The sequence below is a fragment of the Stigmatopora argus genome, chromosome 14, assembly GCF_051989625.1.
Source record: "Stigmatopora argus isolate UIUO_Sarg chromosome 14, RoL_Sarg_1.0, whole genome shotgun sequence".
NCBI lineage: Eukaryota > Metazoa > Chordata > Actinopteri > Syngnathiformes > Syngnathidae > Stigmatopora > Stigmatopora argus.
The window spans coordinates 14327185-14345915 of NC_135400.1; the positions used below are offsets into that span (position 1 = coordinate 14327185).

At 39.6% G+C, this 18731-nt stretch overlaps 4 protein-coding genes and 1 non-coding gene across 6 annotated transcripts; 2 read left to right on the top strand and 3 right to left on the bottom strand.

Annotated features, from left to right (window-relative positions):
* The first annotated feature begins 218 nt into the window (after positions 1 to 218).
* trnat-cgu (transfer RNA threonine (anticodon CGU)) lies at positions 219 to 290 on the top strand. The gene has a single exon. It is a non-coding gene; the product is annotated as a tRNA-Thr (tRNA).
* Positions 291 to 426: 136 nt separating this feature from the next.
* On the bottom strand, positions 427 to 3428 carry LOC144088787 (phospholipase A2-like). The gene is made up of 4 exons (XM_077619448.1): positions 3340 to 3428; positions 2090 to 2267; positions 1556 to 1662; positions 427 to 1040 (listed from the first exon to the last, which is right to left on the bottom strand). Exons 1-4 carry the CDS (start codon positions 3374 to 3376, stop codon positions 841 to 843), a joined length of 522 nt encoding a protein of 173 aa, XP_077475574.1. The 5' UTR covers positions 3377 to 3428; the 3' UTR covers positions 427 to 840.
* A 181-nt stretch (positions 3429 to 3609) lies between these two features.
* LOC144088682 (phospholipase A2-like) lies at positions 3610 to 7143 on the bottom strand. Its single transcript, XM_077619259.1, has 4 exons — positions 6986 to 7143; positions 5763 to 5940; positions 5331 to 5437; positions 3610 to 4170 (listed from the first exon to the last, which is right to left on the bottom strand). The coding sequence occupies exons 1-4, from the start codon at positions 7020 to 7022 to the stop codon at positions 4022 to 4024; spliced, it is 471 nt and encodes a 156-aa protein (XP_077475385.1). The 5' UTR covers positions 7023 to 7143; the 3' UTR covers positions 3610 to 4021.
* Positions 7144 to 7610: 467 nt separating this feature from the next.
* zc3h7a (zinc finger CCCH-type containing 7A) lies at positions 7611 to 17277 on the top strand. 2 transcript variants are annotated; one of them, XM_077619256.1, is made up of 23 exons: positions 7611 to 7849; positions 9262 to 9368; positions 9663 to 9702; positions 9777 to 9977; positions 10151 to 10309; positions 10472 to 10552; positions 10851 to 10892; positions 10972 to 11017; positions 11132 to 11436; positions 11530 to 11782; positions 12159 to 12187; positions 12272 to 12410; positions 12853 to 13011; positions 13112 to 13317; positions 13408 to 13508; positions 13581 to 13762; positions 13847 to 13920; positions 14696 to 14826; positions 14894 to 14999; positions 15072 to 15180; positions 15242 to 15375; positions 16355 to 16518; positions 16638 to 17277. In XM_077619256.1, exons 2-23 carry the CDS (start codon positions 9298 to 9300, stop codon positions 16825 to 16827), a joined length of 2922 nt encoding a protein of 973 aa, XP_077475382.1. In that variant the 5' UTR covers positions 7611 to 7849; positions 9262 to 9297; the 3' UTR covers positions 16828 to 17277. The 2 variants fall into 2 exon arrangements, with proteins under 2 accessions (XP_077475382.1, XP_077475383.1); XM_077619257.1 differs by lacking the exon at positions 7611 to 7849 and adding an exon at positions 8340 to 8499.
* On the bottom strand, positions 16258 to 18357 carry rmi2 (RecQ mediated genome instability 2). Its single transcript, XM_077619258.1, has 2 exons — positions 17986 to 18357; positions 16258 to 17567 (listed from the first exon to the last, which is right to left on the bottom strand). The coding sequence occupies exons 1-2, from the start codon at positions 18284 to 18286 to the stop codon at positions 17383 to 17385; spliced, it is 486 nt and encodes a 161-aa protein (XP_077475384.1). The 5' UTR covers positions 18287 to 18357; the 3' UTR covers positions 16258 to 17382.
* Between the last annotated feature and the right edge of the window lie 374 nt (positions 18358 to 18731).

Consider the following 18731-nt stretch of genomic DNA (forward strand, 5'->3'; position numbering starts at 1 on the left):
ACTGGAAAAAGACTCTCATTCATTTAAAAAAAAAAAAGATTGTCAATCTGATCTTTCTCACTCTCTCCCACCCTCTGCCAAAAAAGCCCCCAGGCGAGGATATCTTTGATGCTTATTTGTTTTTTGCAGAGAAAGACAATGTGACGACAGTCAACAATAAGGATAGACTTGTGGTCACCTCACTGGTCATATAGAACGTATGCGTCTCACAAGGCGCAGGCGCGGTGGCCAAGTGGTAAGGCGTCGGTCTCGTAAACCGAAGATCGCGGGTTCGAACCCCGTCCGTGCCTTTTGTATAGACTGACTGGGATTTCACTTTCACATTTGACTCGTCGTTCTTAAATCCGTTTCATGTTTCGTTTAATCCGGTATTCATTTAGAGTTTATAGAACGTATGAACATATGGCATGGCACTTTTATAGAAGCAAACACTCCAGAGGAATTTCCTTTATTCATCTTATATTTTTAAAATAGTATAAAAAAATGTTCATTCTGTTACATCACTTATTGTTCAAGAAACAAAAAATAACCGTCTTAAATCAAGCGTCATAGGAGTCCAACAGTCAACATATCTGGCGTCCTCTTCTGGCTTGTTTGGGTAGTTCAATCAAAACACTGCACTTTCCAAGGGCTCGCCTGAGCCAGTGACATCATTTATATACACATATTTTTTTTAAAGTTAATTTTCTCAGTCTCCCTTCAACTCTCCTTCACATAAGCCCTTCCATTCACATCATTCAGTGACATAGTGGAAAACATCACCCTCAACATGATTCATCAACATCTCATTCAGTAATTAAGCCTTTAAAAGTACCACTGTACAGACCTGTTATTTACTGTTCATTGATTATAAACCTTGTATTCTTCCATTGGTATAAACTTCTGTTTCAGGGCGTAAATGGTGCACATTGGATGCTGATCACCACACCACCAATTTGGCCACAGGGCGTATTTCCTTTCGTAGGGCGAATTTCTCAGGCACTTGGCAGCAGCTCGGTCACACTTACACAGCAATTTCTCACATTTGTCCGTCAAATCATCTACAAAAGGGTGAAACACTTGTCAGTCAAAAGAAAAAAAAGAGGATTTCACATGATGACGCAGATTATGGATACAAAATACAAAACAAGCCTAACATAGCAACATTAGCTTCCCAATGACATAGAGCAAGGGTGTCAAACTCGGATTGGTTCGCGGGCCGCATTAACGTTAACTCGATTTCACGTATGACAGTAAGATGTAATCCAAGGATTGGATTTATAGTATTAAAAAAATGGGATTTGAACTGGAAAACAGCCAATCAGCCAAAAAAGGTAGATACAAATTAATATGTATACATTAAAGCTTTAAAAATAGTAGAATGGCTGTTGATCTGTTTGCTTAGTTTGAGTGTTGTAAGTGTTAACACGCCAAGATATTATGTGGCTAATGAAAAACCAGTTCATATTTTGGGTGAATCCGGTTCGTCTATCAACATTGGCAGCCAATGTGCATGATGCAGATTTTGACATATTTTTGATTAGATGTCAATAGGGGAAAAAAGTACAAAACACACCACAATCAGGAGTCCTGTCATCACAGGTCCAATCGTATCTGTCTGTTTTGGTTTGGCATCCCTGGCGCTCGGCGCCGTCGTAGCAGCAGTCGTGTTTGTGGCAGCACCTGTGGCAAAAATGTCAAATTTAAATAGTGCGTGGAAGAAGGGTTAAACTGAGTTTGGGCTCCTGGGAGGGTCCCAAAGTGTTGGGTGGATTCGCACGTTATTTTAAAGCAGGCGCGCGGTTGGGGGTGCATCTGGCCACAAGTGTGTTGAGTGAGTAAATGGTAGCTTTGTGGTGGAAATAAAAAAGATGGAGACAATTAAGATTTGGGTGTGGAAGTGCAAGTTGGTTTAACTCATTGCCTGCCATGGACAAGGATAAACAGCCATTGAAAAGAATTCCTTTGCAAAAGCCAATAACCACATAATGTAGAGGTAGGTCAAATGTTGGCTGTCACTTTTTTAAGCATTATAATCAGGTACTTCAAAGTTGATTTTTAACAGTAATCAATTAAAGCCGTGGTAAAGAAGAAGTGGTTTTGAACTTGCCAATCGGTCCTGTCCCGGGGCCAGCCTTGGCCCCCGAGGCCACAATAGCAGCCATACGAAAGGTAAGCCAAAGGCGATTTGCCTGTACTGCATTGGATCATTCCCGCCAGCTCCAGCACCCCTCTTTTAGAACGCTGGGACGAGACCCCCACCGCAGAGGCTACAGAAGTCCAAACCACTGCAACACAGATGGGAACAACTAGGATAAAAAAAAATCGGTATGATTGACATCCATATTCATTCGGGCGTGGCACGAATACTGTTGAAACGTGAAAAACAAAGCACATTTTTTTCATTTTGCATTTCACCCTCATTTTGCTTGCATTACAAATACCGTTTACCTCAGTTGACAGTGAGCAAAGGGCGGACTACATCCTGAACTAACAGACAACTGTTACCCACACCCAAGTCAGGTAAACATGATATGACACTACATTATGCCATGTTTGTATAATGGCAATAAAAGCATTCAATTCGATTTATAACTATCTGGGACTCAGATTTTAAACCTTCAACCTCATAACTATGAAGCAGATACGGGAAACACTTGGCATTTTCCATAGTTATATCCGTTAATATTTGTACCCTTCAATATAAATATTTTTATCCTACTTGATTTCATATCAGCGTACATAGTTGAAAATCCAAATGCACTTTTATTATGATTACACGACAAATACAGAATAAAATTGAAGTAATTTGTGCAGAGAATGTTTACTCTAATAACAAAAACACTAAAACAATGCAGATAGTTAAACTCCAAATAGAAATAATGGATGTGCACTATTTTAGAATTACATCTAAAATTGAGTTATTCTAAAGACACAATCATGGGAAAAGGTTCAGTTTCTTGTCGTGTCATTATTCCTCAGCCAACTGCACATTTTGTATTTTTTTTTTAAACTTCCAATTCACTTCCAAACCAAAAGCCAATCCACACGTGTCAAAAACTCACTCAGCCTCCTCAAAGTGAAAAAAATAAACATTCAAGAAAAACAATGGAAATCCACATCTCACCCTCGTTCAAATTGGCCCGAATTAGTGCTTATCATCATAATCAATCATGTTCTTAATCCAGCAAAGCATACATATAAAAAAAAAATCATGCACGATTTCAGTTCTTACTTTTAATCTGAAATAAAACAAAAAGTTCCCCATTCAGGGAGTTATTTTCCAATGGCCCCTTGCACATATTTAAAAGGACTTTTTAAAAAAAATCGAGCACACTTGACGGTAAACAACCAACCTACCTGCAACGAGTAAAAGTGTCCGGCCAAAGGCAGTCATGGCATGTGACAGGCCGGCAGGCTGTTGAGCTGCACAATGCTCACATCTGCGCTCTGAGTGTAAAACTGAGTGGAGATCTTTTTTTAGAAGCCGTCTGAATAATCTCCTGAGCATCACTATTGGCCAGTTAAGCCTATCCAGTGTTTAGCAAACTGTTTTACCAGCAGTTTTTTCCCCTTTTTGTCTGCCCACCATTACTAACACTATTGTAATAATGAAAATTAAGACATATCAAACTTTAACTCTTCAGTTTCCTTTATTATATTCATGGACCACCCAAAATTTTAACTGTTATAGGTTTTACTGGCAATTTTTCCAACATATCCATATATAAGATTTCTCTAAAATTCCATACAACTCATTTCAGCAGTAAAGTGAAACCATTACCTTGTGCTGGGATGAATCCAAGTCAATAAAAACACAGTTTCTCTATTACTCCAAATACATTTAATTAAATAGTTCTGAATTAAAAAGAAAAAAGGTATTCACCGGCTCATAATAGAAAAGGAAAAACCCAATACTTGACCAAAAGAGTTATTTTTAATCCCACAAAGATATATTCATTGTGTCCTACAGTATATATTGTGATATATGATTTAGTGTCCATTGATTGTAGACTCCCATTAGATCAGATTTATGTCTAATTCAGGCATTGGTACACTGTGGTTCTTTAGAGCCACAGGGCAGAGCCCGCCTGAAGGAGTATCTCCGTTTGTAGCGCGAATTTCTCAGGCACACGGCAAAGTCTCGGTCACACTCACAGAGGAACTTCGTACGTGGGTCATCCGTATCATCTGCAAAAAATGACACACTTGTTCACTATAAGCAGGGAAAAAATGACATGACAATGATTATGCATGGCAAAAATATTACAGAATTCGGGAGTAGAATGTGTCTTTATTCCATTTTTAAAAAGTTGCTTCTTTAAAAAAAAGCTTTCCAAAATAAGAATACGAGTGTGCGAATGCAAAATTATAGCTCAGACAAAAATTGCATTTGATAGTATTTTTCGTTAATGGCAATGTTTTATTCCATAGAATTTTAAAAGTTCAACAACATTGCACAAAGATGTGAAATTTTCTGCTTTTTCCAAATAGTTTAGTACTGTAATAGTATATATTATGTAATAATGTTCAGATGGGTTCCACTTAAATGGCTCGTTGTCCTAAAAAAAAGTTAACTTATTGGTTGCCAATATGTTTATAGACAAACCAGATCTGTTGTAAAAATGCCCTTTTTTACACATAAATTTTGGCATATCACCATTTAAAACGCAAAAGCTATTAATGGATCAAGAAAACCTTTGTAAACTAACAAATTTGGTGATGTTGACGGTTTAAGATGCAAATTAAAATGCTAGATTTGATATATAGACGTATCCAATACAAGCAAAAAAAAAAACAAATAAATAACACTAAATAGCTGCCTTGTAAGATTTCTGGGCCTAAATCACATGTGTCAAAGTGGCGGCCCGGGGGCCAAATCTGGCCCGCCGCATCATTTTGTGTGGCCTGGGAAAGTAAATCATCAGTGCCGACTTTCTGTTTTAGGATCAAATTAAAATGAAGAGTATAGATGTATATTAAATTTCCTGATTTTCCCCCTTTTAAATCAATAATTGTAATTTTTTAATCCATTTTTTCTGTTTTTAGTTCAAAAGTCATTTTGCAAAATGTAAAAATATATATGTATATAAAAAGCTAAAATAAACATTGTTTTAGATCTATAAAAAAAATGAATATTCAGGTTTTTTAATCCAGTTCTTTTAATCCATTTATTAAAAAAAAATCGAAATATTATATCTAAAATGGTCCGGCCCACTTGAAATCAAGTTGACGTTAAAGCGTCCCGCAAACCAACCCGAGTCTGACACCCCTGGCCTAGATGGATGCACAACAGTGATTCTTGGCATGTTTGTCGATTAGATGTAGATACGAAAGAAAGCAAACAATACCACAAACAGGTGTCCTGCCGTTACATGTCCAATTGTATCTGTCTATTTTGGGTCGACAGCCCAGGCGCTCGGCCTCGGCGAAACAGCAGTCATGTCTTTGGCAGCACCTGAAAGAAAAATGAATTTTGATAAAGGGTGTGTGAGTCTTACACTAAATTTAGACTCTGGGCAGGGACAGAAAATGGGTAGAAAACAAGAAAAGACGGAAACGATTAAGATTGGGGTGTAGAAATGGGAAGTACCGATGTAGCTTAACATGGCATTTGATTCTTAAGTACTAATTCACACCCTGGGTAATGTATAGGTGGGTTATATACGGGGTGTCAACTCCTTTTTTAACACTAGAATCAGGAACAGCAGAGGCGGTATTTCCAGAAAATAGTAAAATCAACTTTGAAATTGGGTAGGACGTAGAAGGGGTTTTGAACTTGCCAGTCGGTGCTGTCCCGGGGCCAGCCTCGGCCCCCGAGTCCACAGTAGCACCCGTAGAAAAGATAAGCAGTAGGCAGTCTGCGTGTACTGCATTGGATCATTCCCGCCAACTCAAGGACACTTCTTTTAGAACGCGGGGACGAGGACGCGACCGCAGACGCTACAAAAGCCGAAGCCACTGCAACACAGATGGGAAGACCCAGGATGAACAAATTGGTATGATTGACATCAATATTCATTCGGTCTTGGCACGAATACTCTTCAAATGTGAAAAACAAAGCGCTACAGATAATCAAATTTAATGCATTCATTTTCCTTAGCATTTAAGCCTCATTTTGTTTGTATTTCAGATAGCGTTTACCTCAGTTGACAGTGAGCAAAGGGCGGACTACATCCTGAACTAAGAGACAACTGTTACCCACAGCCAAGTTAGGTGAACATGATACAACATTATAATACCACGCATGCATAATGGCAATAAAAAGCATTCAATTTAATTCAATTTGATTTATAATGATCCAGGACTCAGATTTAAACCTTCAACCTCATAACTATGAAGCAGATACGGGAAACACTTGGCATTTTCCATAGTTATATCCATTAATATTTGTACCCATCAATATTAATATTTGTATCCTACTTGATTTCATGTCAGGGTACATAGTTGAAAATCCAAATGCACTTTTATTGTGATTACACAGCAAATACAGAATAAAATTGAAGTAATTTGAGCAGAGAATGTTTACTCTAATAACAAAAATACTAAAAAATGTGCAGATAGTTAAACTCTGAATAGAAATAATGGATGTCCACTATTTTAGAATTACATCTAAAATTGAGTCATTTTAAAGACACAATCATGGGAAAATGCACAGTTTCTTGTAATTTGTGCAGAGACTGTTTACTCTAATAACAAAAATACTAAAAAAAATCAGTTTAGAATGGTTATCATACTTACATATGAGACTGTTAAAAAAAGAATCCATAATTTGTATCATAAGTCCAATATGTAATAAAAAGGGAAAAAACATAACTATTACACCATAACAAATCCTAAATCGTAGACTAATGCTGAAAAGATGTTGACTCAACATTCTGCTACTGGTTTTATCTCACCGACTCTATATATTAACACCTGATGTTGTTTTTTAAATCCCTTTTGCAACCTTGATTAATATTCCAATGTTAAAATCTTGCTATCTGGGATAGTAAATTTAACCTACCTGCAAAGAGCAAAAGTGCACGATGAAAGGCCATCATGGAATATGCTCATATCCAAAAAGTCTGCATATTTATACACGTTTGTGGATTTTTTAAAGTTCACAATCATTAGACCATTCCTTTCCTTACCAAACTGGTTTTCCAGCATATTGATACCATCTGGTAGGAGGTCTCAAATTGTAGCGCACTTCATTGTTATTCTTATTATGCTTGTTTATATCCTTGTGCTCTATGATTGGCTGGCAATAAATTGAGGGGCTACCTAGCCCACTTCTCATAGTGGGGTGGAATAGACTCCAGCACCCCAGGATAAAGAAGATGAATTAATGACATATTTACAGGTGTCAACAAAAACTCAACCAGGAAGCTGTAGCTAAACATATTTACAGGTGTCATCAAAAACTCAACCAGGAAGCTGTAGCTTAACATATTGACAGGTGTCATGAAAAACTCAACCAGGAAGCTGTTGCTTCACATATTTACAGGTGTCATCAAAAACTCAACCAGGAAGCTGTAGCTTAACATAATGACAGGTGTCATCAAAAACTCAACCAGGAAGCTGTAGCTTAACATATTGACAGGTGTCATGAAAAACTCAACCAGGAAGCTGTAGCTTCACATATTGACAGGTGTCATCAAAAACTCAACCAGGAAGCTGTAGTTAATGTGGTTAGAATCCTTGCCAATACTACAAGGAAATTGGCTCATGTTATGCTGGTTATGAATTTATTACGTTGCCTTCCTGTTATTTTTTAATTAGAAAATCTTACTGCTGGTCTAGAAAACATTTAATGGCACTCGGCCAAAATGCATCTAGACCCTTTAGGTCGTCTGGATATGTGGTCTAAGAACAAGAACCAAGCAGGGTAAGGTGGCATTCAATTTGAATTATTCTTATCTAAGGTTCTGAGGTGCGCCCAAATGGTTAATTACTTTAAATCAGGGTTGAAATCTTATCACTGCCTTTTAATAACTACCTGTTAAGCTCAAATGTTAATTTGTATGACCTTTGGATTTCTTATTTAGTTTGTATCTCTATTTCCTGTTAGAAATATTTTGGTTTATAATTACCTCACTGATTTAATAGGACTTTTTAAAATATGATTTTATTTCTATTTCTTGGTTATGTCTTGCTGATTTGTGATGTAAAACATTTTGACTTACCCTGTGTTGAAAGAAATGCTTTGTTTTCTTCAACAGGTCGTGATTTATGTTGCTATTTCTAGTGATTAAATACACTTGAATTTATTTACTGACAAAAACAAAACACTGCATGAAAACATTCGTTGACATGCTAGTCCATTACTTCACTGTAGAGGGCAGCACCCCCTCGGACGCTGAATACAATCGTTGTTTGTTCAGAATAAAAGAAGAAAAAGAATGACGCTACTCCATAGTGCATAGTATTTACCATAGTATTAAATCCTGTGTTGTATTTATTAAATCGATATAATATTGCTTTCTCCTCTCGGATGACGTTGGCTTCGTGGCTCGTTTCGCTTACACACATATTAATGTAAGTGTACATCGATGTTTCCGGGTTGGGTTAAACAGGACCAAAAAATGATTGAACAAAAAATTATGGAAAAATTCCCTAGTGTTTATTTAATAGAATTAGTTTAATCTAAGGCGTGCCTATTATTTTTGGGGGAGGCGATCGATCTACTTTGTGGAAAAATGTACCATCGGGCTATTAAATTTGCATTTCCAAATGAAAATTTGCTCCCATAGGTTTTAAAACGGGAGCAGAATAGCTAACAATAAATAAAAAAAAAACTCCTCAGGGTAGTATGTACATAATCGTCTATTTACAAGTTGCTGTGTGCACGCTTCATTAAATGTATTTTATTTCCGTGAAGAGCAACAACCCAGGTGATGATTTGTCCCCCGAAAAGTCTGCCTATATTTTGGCATCTTTTAACTAGACAGCATATTCCGATGAGTTTCGTTTCACACCATCAAGCCGACATATTCGCCAGATTAAAGTTATGTTTACAAGGAAATGAGTCCTAAAATCGCAGAAATACTGTAAGGCACTCCTATTCAGTGAATTCAAAAGTGAACATGTCACAACTCTACCAGTTTTGTACCCTTGGATGACATTTCATTGGAAAAATATTTTACTTTGGGAATGTTGAAATCATTTCAACATTCCCAAAGTAAAATATGTTTTACCTTCTATCGAGCCTTTGTGGTCAATCATAAGAGTGTCATATCTATTTGAATCCACCCCTTATCAGAAAGGTATAAAATGCCCTGCTGTTGTGTTCTTTTCTAGATACCGGCACCCAAATCTGGACACAAGAACACCGTCATGTCTAGAACGGAGCTTCTGGACAGAAATAGTCGCTGGCAAAAGATCCAGAAAGATTTACAGTTTCTTCAGTAAGTGTCAATAACTAGAAGTCAAATCAAATGGAATGCCTGATGTTATATAAACGACTCTGTTAATGTTGCTAGTGTGTGGATCTCATTGGTAATTGGTAACAATCAGATGAATGAACGGTTTAAAAAAAACACATTTGATAGAGCTAAAATGTCAGATCTCGTCTTAAATCGTATTAAAGTTTTAATAGCAAGTGTATGTCATGTGGGTTTTCCAGAAAACGAAACCTAAACTAAGTCAAGCAGAACTGTCATGTAACAAAGTTTTTTTTTTCCACTTTTTTTCCACTCTAGATCAACACTACCATTTCTTGGAAGTCGAAATGAATATGAAGTAAGATACATCCACATTATTAAATGACTGTCTGTGGCGCGCAACTATTCATGGTTGTTCTTTTTGGTTGTTAGGTGTTCATTAAGGATCTTGTTTTGAATCTTTTTGGAGAAGGCAATGATCTGTTTAAAGAGGGCGACTGGAAAAAATCCATCAGCATGTATACGGAAGCGTTGGATGTCGCTGATTATGCGTTAGAGGACGTCTGCCTAGCATCTAATTTACTAGAGAAGCTTCATGCGAATAGAGCTGCCGCGTATATATGCATCATTCCGGTGAGACCATGTGTCCAAACCATGACATAATTCAATTTGTATGTAAGAACAAATGAGTTGAATTGACTGACTGGTCCACTTTTGATTCAATTGTAAAATTCTTCTGTAAATTCTGTCTTAACGTGTAACAATAATGTATTTACGACCATCCTATTGTAATGTCTCTTTCTCAGGGATTGTACGACCAAGCACTAGAAGACTGTGAAAAGGCTCTGCAGTTAAATGACGGCAACTATAAAGCACTGTATAGGAAAGCCAAGTGTTTAAACGAGATGGGGAAGCATCAAGAGGCCTATGATGCTGTAGCAAAATGCTCTTTAGCTGTGCCTCAGGTAAGTAGATGAGGGGTGCCCTTTAATTTTATGTTAAAATCACGAATATTATTTGAATACAATTGATTAACATGGTTCTTGTACTGGATCTCCTTGAATTGGGAAGCTGTACCTGGTGTAATTCAGCTATGTTAAAATGTTTAGTATTTTTTATTTTCTCAGGATCCCAGTGTTATACAACTGACTGAGGACCTCGCCAAAATATTGGGACTGAAAATTCGCAAAGCTTACGTCAGGACCAAGGTAAGTGTTGCCTCCCACATGACCCTCTTATAGATATTGTAATCAAATCAAAATCAAATAAAATCAAAAGCCTTTATTGTCATCATACACAGCTGCGTATAACGAAATTGGTGGTGCTACTCCAAGCTTTTCAAAGTGTTTTTTCCCAGTTAAAAAAAACGTAAATAGTAGTATAAAAGTATAAAAAGTCACATCCCGGCTAGGTGAATTCTAAAATATTGCACAGATTTCTAAGATATTGCACATTGTACATTGCTCATATATCTGCAAAAAGTCTACAGTTTTTCTTTTTTTGCAGCCGGGCTTGAATATTTTACGTCAGGACGCCGCTTGTGACAAGGTAACACGCTGGACCATACCAAATGAAGTTCGTCTTTCTAGGCTCATTTCATGGCGTTTTTGCATCTTAATTCATCCAGGTTTCACAAAACCCGTCTTCAGTTGAAGAAATAGAAACAGAAATTGGTAAGCATTTTCACTTTTTTTTTTCTTTACACATTTTATAGTCGTTCTGAATGACATTTTACTGGCGTCATATTTACTAATTGAAAAAAAAAACTTCTCTCGTGTGTCCATAAGTGCCTCTGGACGACAGTGTTTTGGACCCCACACCCGTTGTCGATCCGCCGCCGGATGAATCGGCGGTTAACGAGCCTCCGCCGTGTCGCAGTATATCGCCAAAACCTGTGTCAGAGCCTTCGGGTTTTGAGTCAGATTCCCTCCCCGTGTCGACGCCCTCTCCCGGCTCCCTCGTCGCAAGCACCTTCACCAACGGTTGTCAAACCGAAAAATCACCATCACTGTCTGAGACCAGCCAAACTTCCGACATCATTGGAAGCGACCTCGATGACTTCCTGGACCAAGGCGAATCAGAACCAGACATGGTTTGTGTGCCTAAATGATTCTTCTTGCCTCTTTTGAGTTTTCCTAGTGACTCATTTTTGGATTTCGGAATGTATTTATTTTTTTGTCCCCAGCTCCCATCCACAACGAAGGGCCCTCTTCCTTTGACGGCCTACATGCCCGCCACCTCCTCAATGCCGAGTCCATTCCTCATGCCGTCTTGCGTCAACCCCATTTTATCCAGCGCCCAGCAAAGCACGATCAATCTCCCACTGCTGTCTAACCAACTTGGATCCAGTGCCTGTTTCAGGATGGACACTTTAAACAACCTAGCTAAACCCCTGGACACCCTCGATAATCTCTGCATATCGGATAAATATAAAACAGGTATAATTGCTCAGCCTTCCTCTTTTGCCATATATTCCCAAATGGCAACTTGGATAAGTGCCAATATATATACGGGATGAATAAAGTTATCCAATCCAATCTACGGCGAAAGTTGAAAAGAGCCAGATGATTGGACGCCTGTCTTCAAAGCTAAAAGTCTTGAAATAGATTTTTCTTCAAGTTTCCGTGTTGTTATGCTTACAAAGTATCAGTTTCAAGTTTTTAAAAAAAAAAAGCTTGCATTGAAATCAATTTTCAATTTTTATGAATGTTTCATGCTCGTTTAGGTGATGTATCAAAAGTATGATCTTAATATTTGGAATTGTACATGTGCTGTGCTATTGGACCCCTAACAAATGTCCTGCTTTGTTTTCAGATTACTCTGCACATTCATTCGCACCGCAGGTAATTATTATTTGTGACTCAATTGATGACATGACTTGGGACATTTTCATATTTGACTGTTTTAAATATTAACTCCGCCTAAAGATGAACAACAGCGAAGCCCTGATGGGAATGCCTGTGTGGAAGCCCGAAATGAAGGGCGCTCCGGTTTTAGCAAACAAGAACCCTTTGTCTGAAACTCATGAATTCAAACAGGCCTGTTTGCACTGCTACAGTAAAACAGGTGAGCATTGTAGTCTTGTTTTCATTTAAGACAGTGGTTCCCAAACTGGGGGGTGCGCCCCCCTAGGGAGGCGTAAAGAGAATTCAAGGGGGGCGTGAAGTCATCTGCTAAAAAAAATGTTTAAATAGATTATAAGAATAATAAAATCAAAGAACAAATATCTGCCATTAAATACATGCAAAATATGATTATAGCAGTCACTCCAATGGTCCAACCCGTTTTCTATTAACAGAGATCTGTTTTCCTGAACAATGCTAAGAAATAAATGCAATAAAATAAAATAAGTTCACATGAGCAAAAGAGGAAGTGGGAGGGGGGGGGGCGTGCGGGTCTACTGGAAGCAAGAAGGGGGGCGTCAGGTAAGATAGTTTGGGAACCACTGATTTAAGAGGAGAAAAATGGACATTATTCGTCTCATACCGAATGTGTTCTGTGCCTACAGGAACCGGCGTTTTAGACTACACACTCCACACCGATGAGCACAAATGTAAAAAGGATCTTTTACTGTGCCGACAAAAGTGTTCGCCCGATAAACTGTGGAGGCTTATTCGTCCCAGACCGCTAAATCCACAATATGTTGGGCCTTATTATATGTGCAGAGGTATGACAGCTGATGTTGAATCTTTATTTTAAGTAGGAGTATTTTGATATCTGAGAACGCACAATCATATTATTGCAAATACTCTGATTTTTTTTTTCAGACGTGGCTGCAGGACAAGACTGTATCAAACCTGGCTACTGCACATTTGCATACTGTCAGGAGGAGATCGACGTCTGGGGGTTGGAGCGGATTGGCCTCATATCTCGAGAACTTCTCTTCGACACTTTTGGAGCCGGCTCCAAAATGAGGCTGACTGTGGCCAAAATCTTGCAGGAGCTCCCGGAGATATTCGTGTTTTTGTGCGAAGTTAGTAACCGACTTAAGATGTTATTCTTCATCTGAAAGAAGACTTGTGTCTGAGATTGAAAGACTAAAAGAGCGTTTTTTTTTCTTCAGGTGTGTTTTGACCACAAGCCTAGAAACATCAGCAAAACCAACAAAGACGACCCTTCGCTTTGCTCTCACCCGGAAATGAAGCATGATTTTGAAAAACAAAAGTAAGTCAATGATTTTAATCATGTTAAGCAGAGGGTAAAAAAAACTGGATTTCTGCTCCACTTGTCTGCTAGGTGCCTTGTCCACGTAAGGAAGGATAATACCGTCCACTATTCCAAAATCCGAATGTTCAATCCCTTATACCGCCTTGAGCTGTGTCGACACGAAGTGCGCTACGGATGCCAGAGGGAAGACGAGTGCTTCTTCGCTCATAGCCTTATCGAGCTAAAAGTCTGGATATTACAGCAGGAGTGCCGTAAGATGGGCTGCCAGAACTTTGTGGAAATAAAATGAACATTATTTAAGAATTCATGTTAACGTATGGTTTGTTTTCGTGCAGGTATCAGTCACAAAAGTATTGTTGAGGAGGCGACAATATATTGGAATTCAAAAATGGCGCCACGACGTGCCCAGGTAACACATATTTTGTTATCATGACGGCTAGTATTTCTCCTGATTAGTTAATAAAGGTTCTGAAAATGAGCTGTTTTTACATTTTATTTACCACACAGTAACTTTAGCATACTCAGACATACAACATTTTTGCTAAGGAAGCAGATTTAACAACCACTAGGGTTCTCGTGGCTGTTTTTGTAGTGTTGACGGCCATAGACGTCCAATATATTTTGTATAGCAGAGGATCCCAGTAACGATAAATTGGATTATTTGGAGTAATCGCATCTGGGTACTCGGACGTTTCGTCGAAAGACGTTTGGTCGACCGGACGTTTGGTCGACCGGACGTTTGGTCGACCGGACGTTTGGTCGACCGGACGTTTGGTCGACCGGACGTTTGGTCGACCGGACGTTTGGTCGACCGGACGTTTGGTCGACCGGACGTTTGGTCGACCGGACGTTTGGTCGACCGGACGTTTGGTCGACCGGACGTTTGGTCGACCGGACGTTTGGTCGCCGGGTTCGCGAGTCCCGAGGTTTGAGTCACGAGACTTTCATTTGTTTAACCCTAACCCTATTCACTCAATGTTAAAATCTATCAATTGCATGTGAACCCGGCGACCAAATGTCCATTCTACCAAACGTCCGGTCGACCAAACGTCTTTCGACGAAACGTCCGGTCCCGTCTCATCTGTAATGGATCTCTAGTTGTTAATTGCAGCAAATGAGTTAAAAAAAGAAGAAAAAGTTGTTGCCCTTGTGTCAACTTTTCTTTCTATGTGGTTTTCCATTAGTGTTCAGTTCAAAGGAGTTTCGGACCTCCAAATTTGAAGATGATGTTTGTTTGTAGCCAATGTTGGAGAAATGGGCAGCTAAGTGAGGCAGACAAACAGCAAAAGTATTGCTCAGCTAAAGCAAAGCACACGTAAGGTCAACCGCGGGTGGAATTTGACAGCTTTGTTGTCTGATATTAAGCTAGTTTTCCCTGACAGGTGGGCCAAAGACAAGCGAGTGGTGCTCGTTAGTTCTATTGAAAGGAAAAAGTGGACACCAATTAGAGCCCTTCCTGCCACAAAGCCAATACCAGCACAGTTTGAGGTAAAACTCTTAACAAGCAGTTCAATATAACACAGCAGTTCATGAATCATTTTTTTTCTCCTCTCGTTTTAGATTTGCCGCCATGTGGCCGCTGGCAAAAAGTGCCAGTACATCGGCATTTGCACGTTTGCACACAGCACGGAGGAGCGAGATTTCTGGACCTTCATGAAGGAAAACAACAGTGAGTTGCCTGGTTTATTCGCATGATGGACCTTGACTGAATGCTTTGGTTCTTGATTTAGTCGCAGATTTCGATCAGCTTTATGAAAGATGGTTGGAGTCACAGAGAGAAGACTGGGGGGAGGAGAACGCCAACGTCTCTGGGAGGGAGAACGGCAAGCCCATCCAGATGCCCACAGACTACATGGAAGAAGTGGTGAGTCGGCTGCAGCCAAGCTGAACGGTGCTTTATCCACGGCAATGCACTCGTAACCGAACAAACAAGTTTAAATTAACTTGGATTAATATATACAGACACACTCAAACATACGTTTAATGTAACTTTACACAAAACTGAATTCTATTTATTTATTTATTTTTTACCTTCGTTCTGGCCGGGTTAGTTGTTTGCCACGCCTCCACCCTTACGTTCGCTATTGATGGGCTGTTTGCTGTTGTATTCCCTTCAAAATATTCCGAAAATGATGCACACAAATGTCCTCACAATAGGATAACGCACGACCACTTGGCAACGAGAAGTAGTCTTGAATGAGCGATCGCGGGAGCTAACAGGCCAAGGAAGGAATAACACTGAAAAAATGCAACAGCTCAGTCTACCCACGTATTGATTGTGGGTAATGAAGTTTTATTCTGTGAAAGGGTGCCATTGGCTATCGGTGTTGTGTGCACGAGTATACTTCATCACCCAGAAAGCCCTCTTTTTTTCCATGTGTAGGAGAAACTCGTGTGAAGAAATAGTTCAGTGCTCGTAGATATCTGTTGTACACGAAAGGGATGCGGCAAAAAAAGAGTGCGCTACAATGATAAACAGCCTCTCAGGTCATGGCCACCTGGCTTTCTCACATCTCGAATTTTTTCTCGTATCTAAAGCAAATTATTTGCTCAATTTTCCTCGTATCTCGAGCATCTTGTAGGTAGAGCTACCACTGTATTGTTGCCGTACTCAAATTTCTTGGAGTTTAGCGTTCATAGTATACAAGCCTTACCTGTCACAAGTGGGAGTGTGAAAAAAATGGCAAAGAACTCAGTTTTACTGCTACAAATGTAGCTTTTTTCCCTTTTATAACTACACACGTTTATGAAATCTGTCAGCTTTTCAATACGGTGATCATCCTTGCCTTTATCACTGCACATTAGTGACCTGAAAGTGATTTGCGTCTTTGTTCTCGGTGCAGGCCGGCAACCACTGCTGGCTCTGCGGGAAGAACTGCAACAGCGAGAAGCAATGGCAGAAGCACATCACCTCGGAAAAGCACAAGGACAGAGTCTTCAACTCCGAGGACGATGACAACTGCTGGCGGTATCGTTTCCCCACCGGGACTTTCCAAGTCTGTGAGAGGTGAGCTTTGTATGAACATATGGTGAATCACCCCCAAAAATTTGAATTGGCCATCTTTCCCACAAAGGACATTTCATATGAAATTTTGTCATTTGACACTTGCTGGTGCGTTTGAACAGGTTCGACAAAGACACGTGCACCGAGGATGAGTCCTGCAAGATGGCCCATGGCGAGCAGGAGCTGCAGGAGTGGAAGGAGAGACACCAAGTCCTTTTGTTGAAACTGGACAAAGCCAGAAAAGACCATCTTATAGCACCAGACGACAATGATTTTGGAAAATACAGTTTTCTTCTTAGGATATCTAATTAGGGAACGAAGATCACGGGAAGAGAAGCAGCGCTCAAAACTTGAGGTAGCCTCCGAAGTTCCCGGTGTGGATCACATTATTTTTAAAGCGGCTCTAGACGACAACAGGGGTCTGCAAACGGGAGGAAGTATTACACCTCAATTTTTTGCTATGCATCGCTCATCTTGATGGGGTGATGGAACTAGCAAGTTGTAAAGCCCCTCCCCCATGTTCCATACTCAGTCATATAACAGTTTGTTTTATTCACTCCAACATGGGTCACGGTTATCTAATAATTACTTTTTTTTAAACTCATAGCCTGTCATTGACAACAAAATAAATCTGAGAGGCTTGTTTCAGTGCAATTGACAGTGCCAGACGGCCATCTTTTGCGGCTTGCCGATCCCCGTCAAAACGCATTGGCTCAACTATTAACGACAGTACGCCAAATAAAGATTTTTTTCTAAGATCAATTGTAGACTTGTTTGTGCTTTTATTGTCAAATGATCTACCTAACGCTAATGAGCTGATTCATAGAATATGGGAGGCGTTGGCTGAGGTCCATTTGTTTCTGGTTGTCACGGGCCAGCGGAGGGAAGAGACCCACCCCTGGCGACCAGCACATGCTGCAGGTCTTCCACCTCCAGCTTCCACATCTGTCGGTGCAGCGCGGCTTGTTCGGAGAGATCGGCCATCTTCATAGCTCGGATCACTGGCTCCGGGAAGACGGCATGGACCACTCCCATTACCATGACGTATTTACCTTGGGGAATAGGAGCAGACCAGTTCATTTTAGGTATAAAGTACAATTTAAAAAAAAGTTGAACAAGGGATGGCTAATCTTGAAATGACAACAAAAACAATCATGTCGGGGGACTAAACTTTTTTCCTCATGGGATGCTTTCTTAAAAGTCAAAGGATGCAAAAAAGCCACCTTGAAATTCTTCCACTTTCACTTGTTGATAAGATTCCAATCAGGTAATTGAAAAAAAAATAGCATTAACATCAAATCCACTTGAAATGAGAAGGCTGCTATTGAGGGATCTTTCACTGCCTGAACAAAAACAAAGGTACTAGTATATAAGGATATCGCGATATATATAATTACACAATGTCCAGCGACAGCAAAAGTCATGAAAATTCTAACAAAGTTCTCTATCACTTATGAAATTAATATTTACCCGCACACAGACACGGTTTCCCTTTAGGGATGCTGTTGATGCCCCGGACGGTGAACGTGCCCGTCTCATCCATGAGCAGCACGCTGTTGAGCTCCAGCTGCACTTCCATCACGGTGCCTTGCATCCACACCAGCGAGACCGACAGGGAGCGATCCTTCCCGGGCCTGAGGAGCCAGCCGGCCGTGGTCTCGCCGGAAGTCCCACGCACCTCCTTCGCCGTCCTCAGCTGACCGGACAAGACTTTTACGGGGGGAGCACGCTTAGAATCAACGGTTGTGTCCATTACGTCACAATATGCCATGCTGTCATTTAAAAAAAATGAAGACTACATCATCTTTTATTTTCCCCCGCGTGTGGACGGACTTCCGCAATTATAGCGTCATCTCTTTTGAGTGCTTTTCAAAATAAAAGCTTCAGGTCCCCTCCAAACGACGAATTTGCCGATGACATGAAAAACAAACCAAAAAAAAAAAAGAAATAAATGCATCTTTCACTCAATTCAAAGAACATTATATGTAAAAAACAAACAGAAATGCAAAACATGTTACTGTTCGCAAATACCTGTGAAATACAATTGTCTTACATAGAACACAATATGAATAAAACTAAACTACGTTAATTGGAAAAATAGTTTTAATAACCACGCTTTCTCAAAATTAATTTCAGTAGTTTATTTAACAAAATATCATTCTGCAGCAATCTTTAGCTCCAGAACTGTTAGATCTGAATGTCATACACATTAAAAG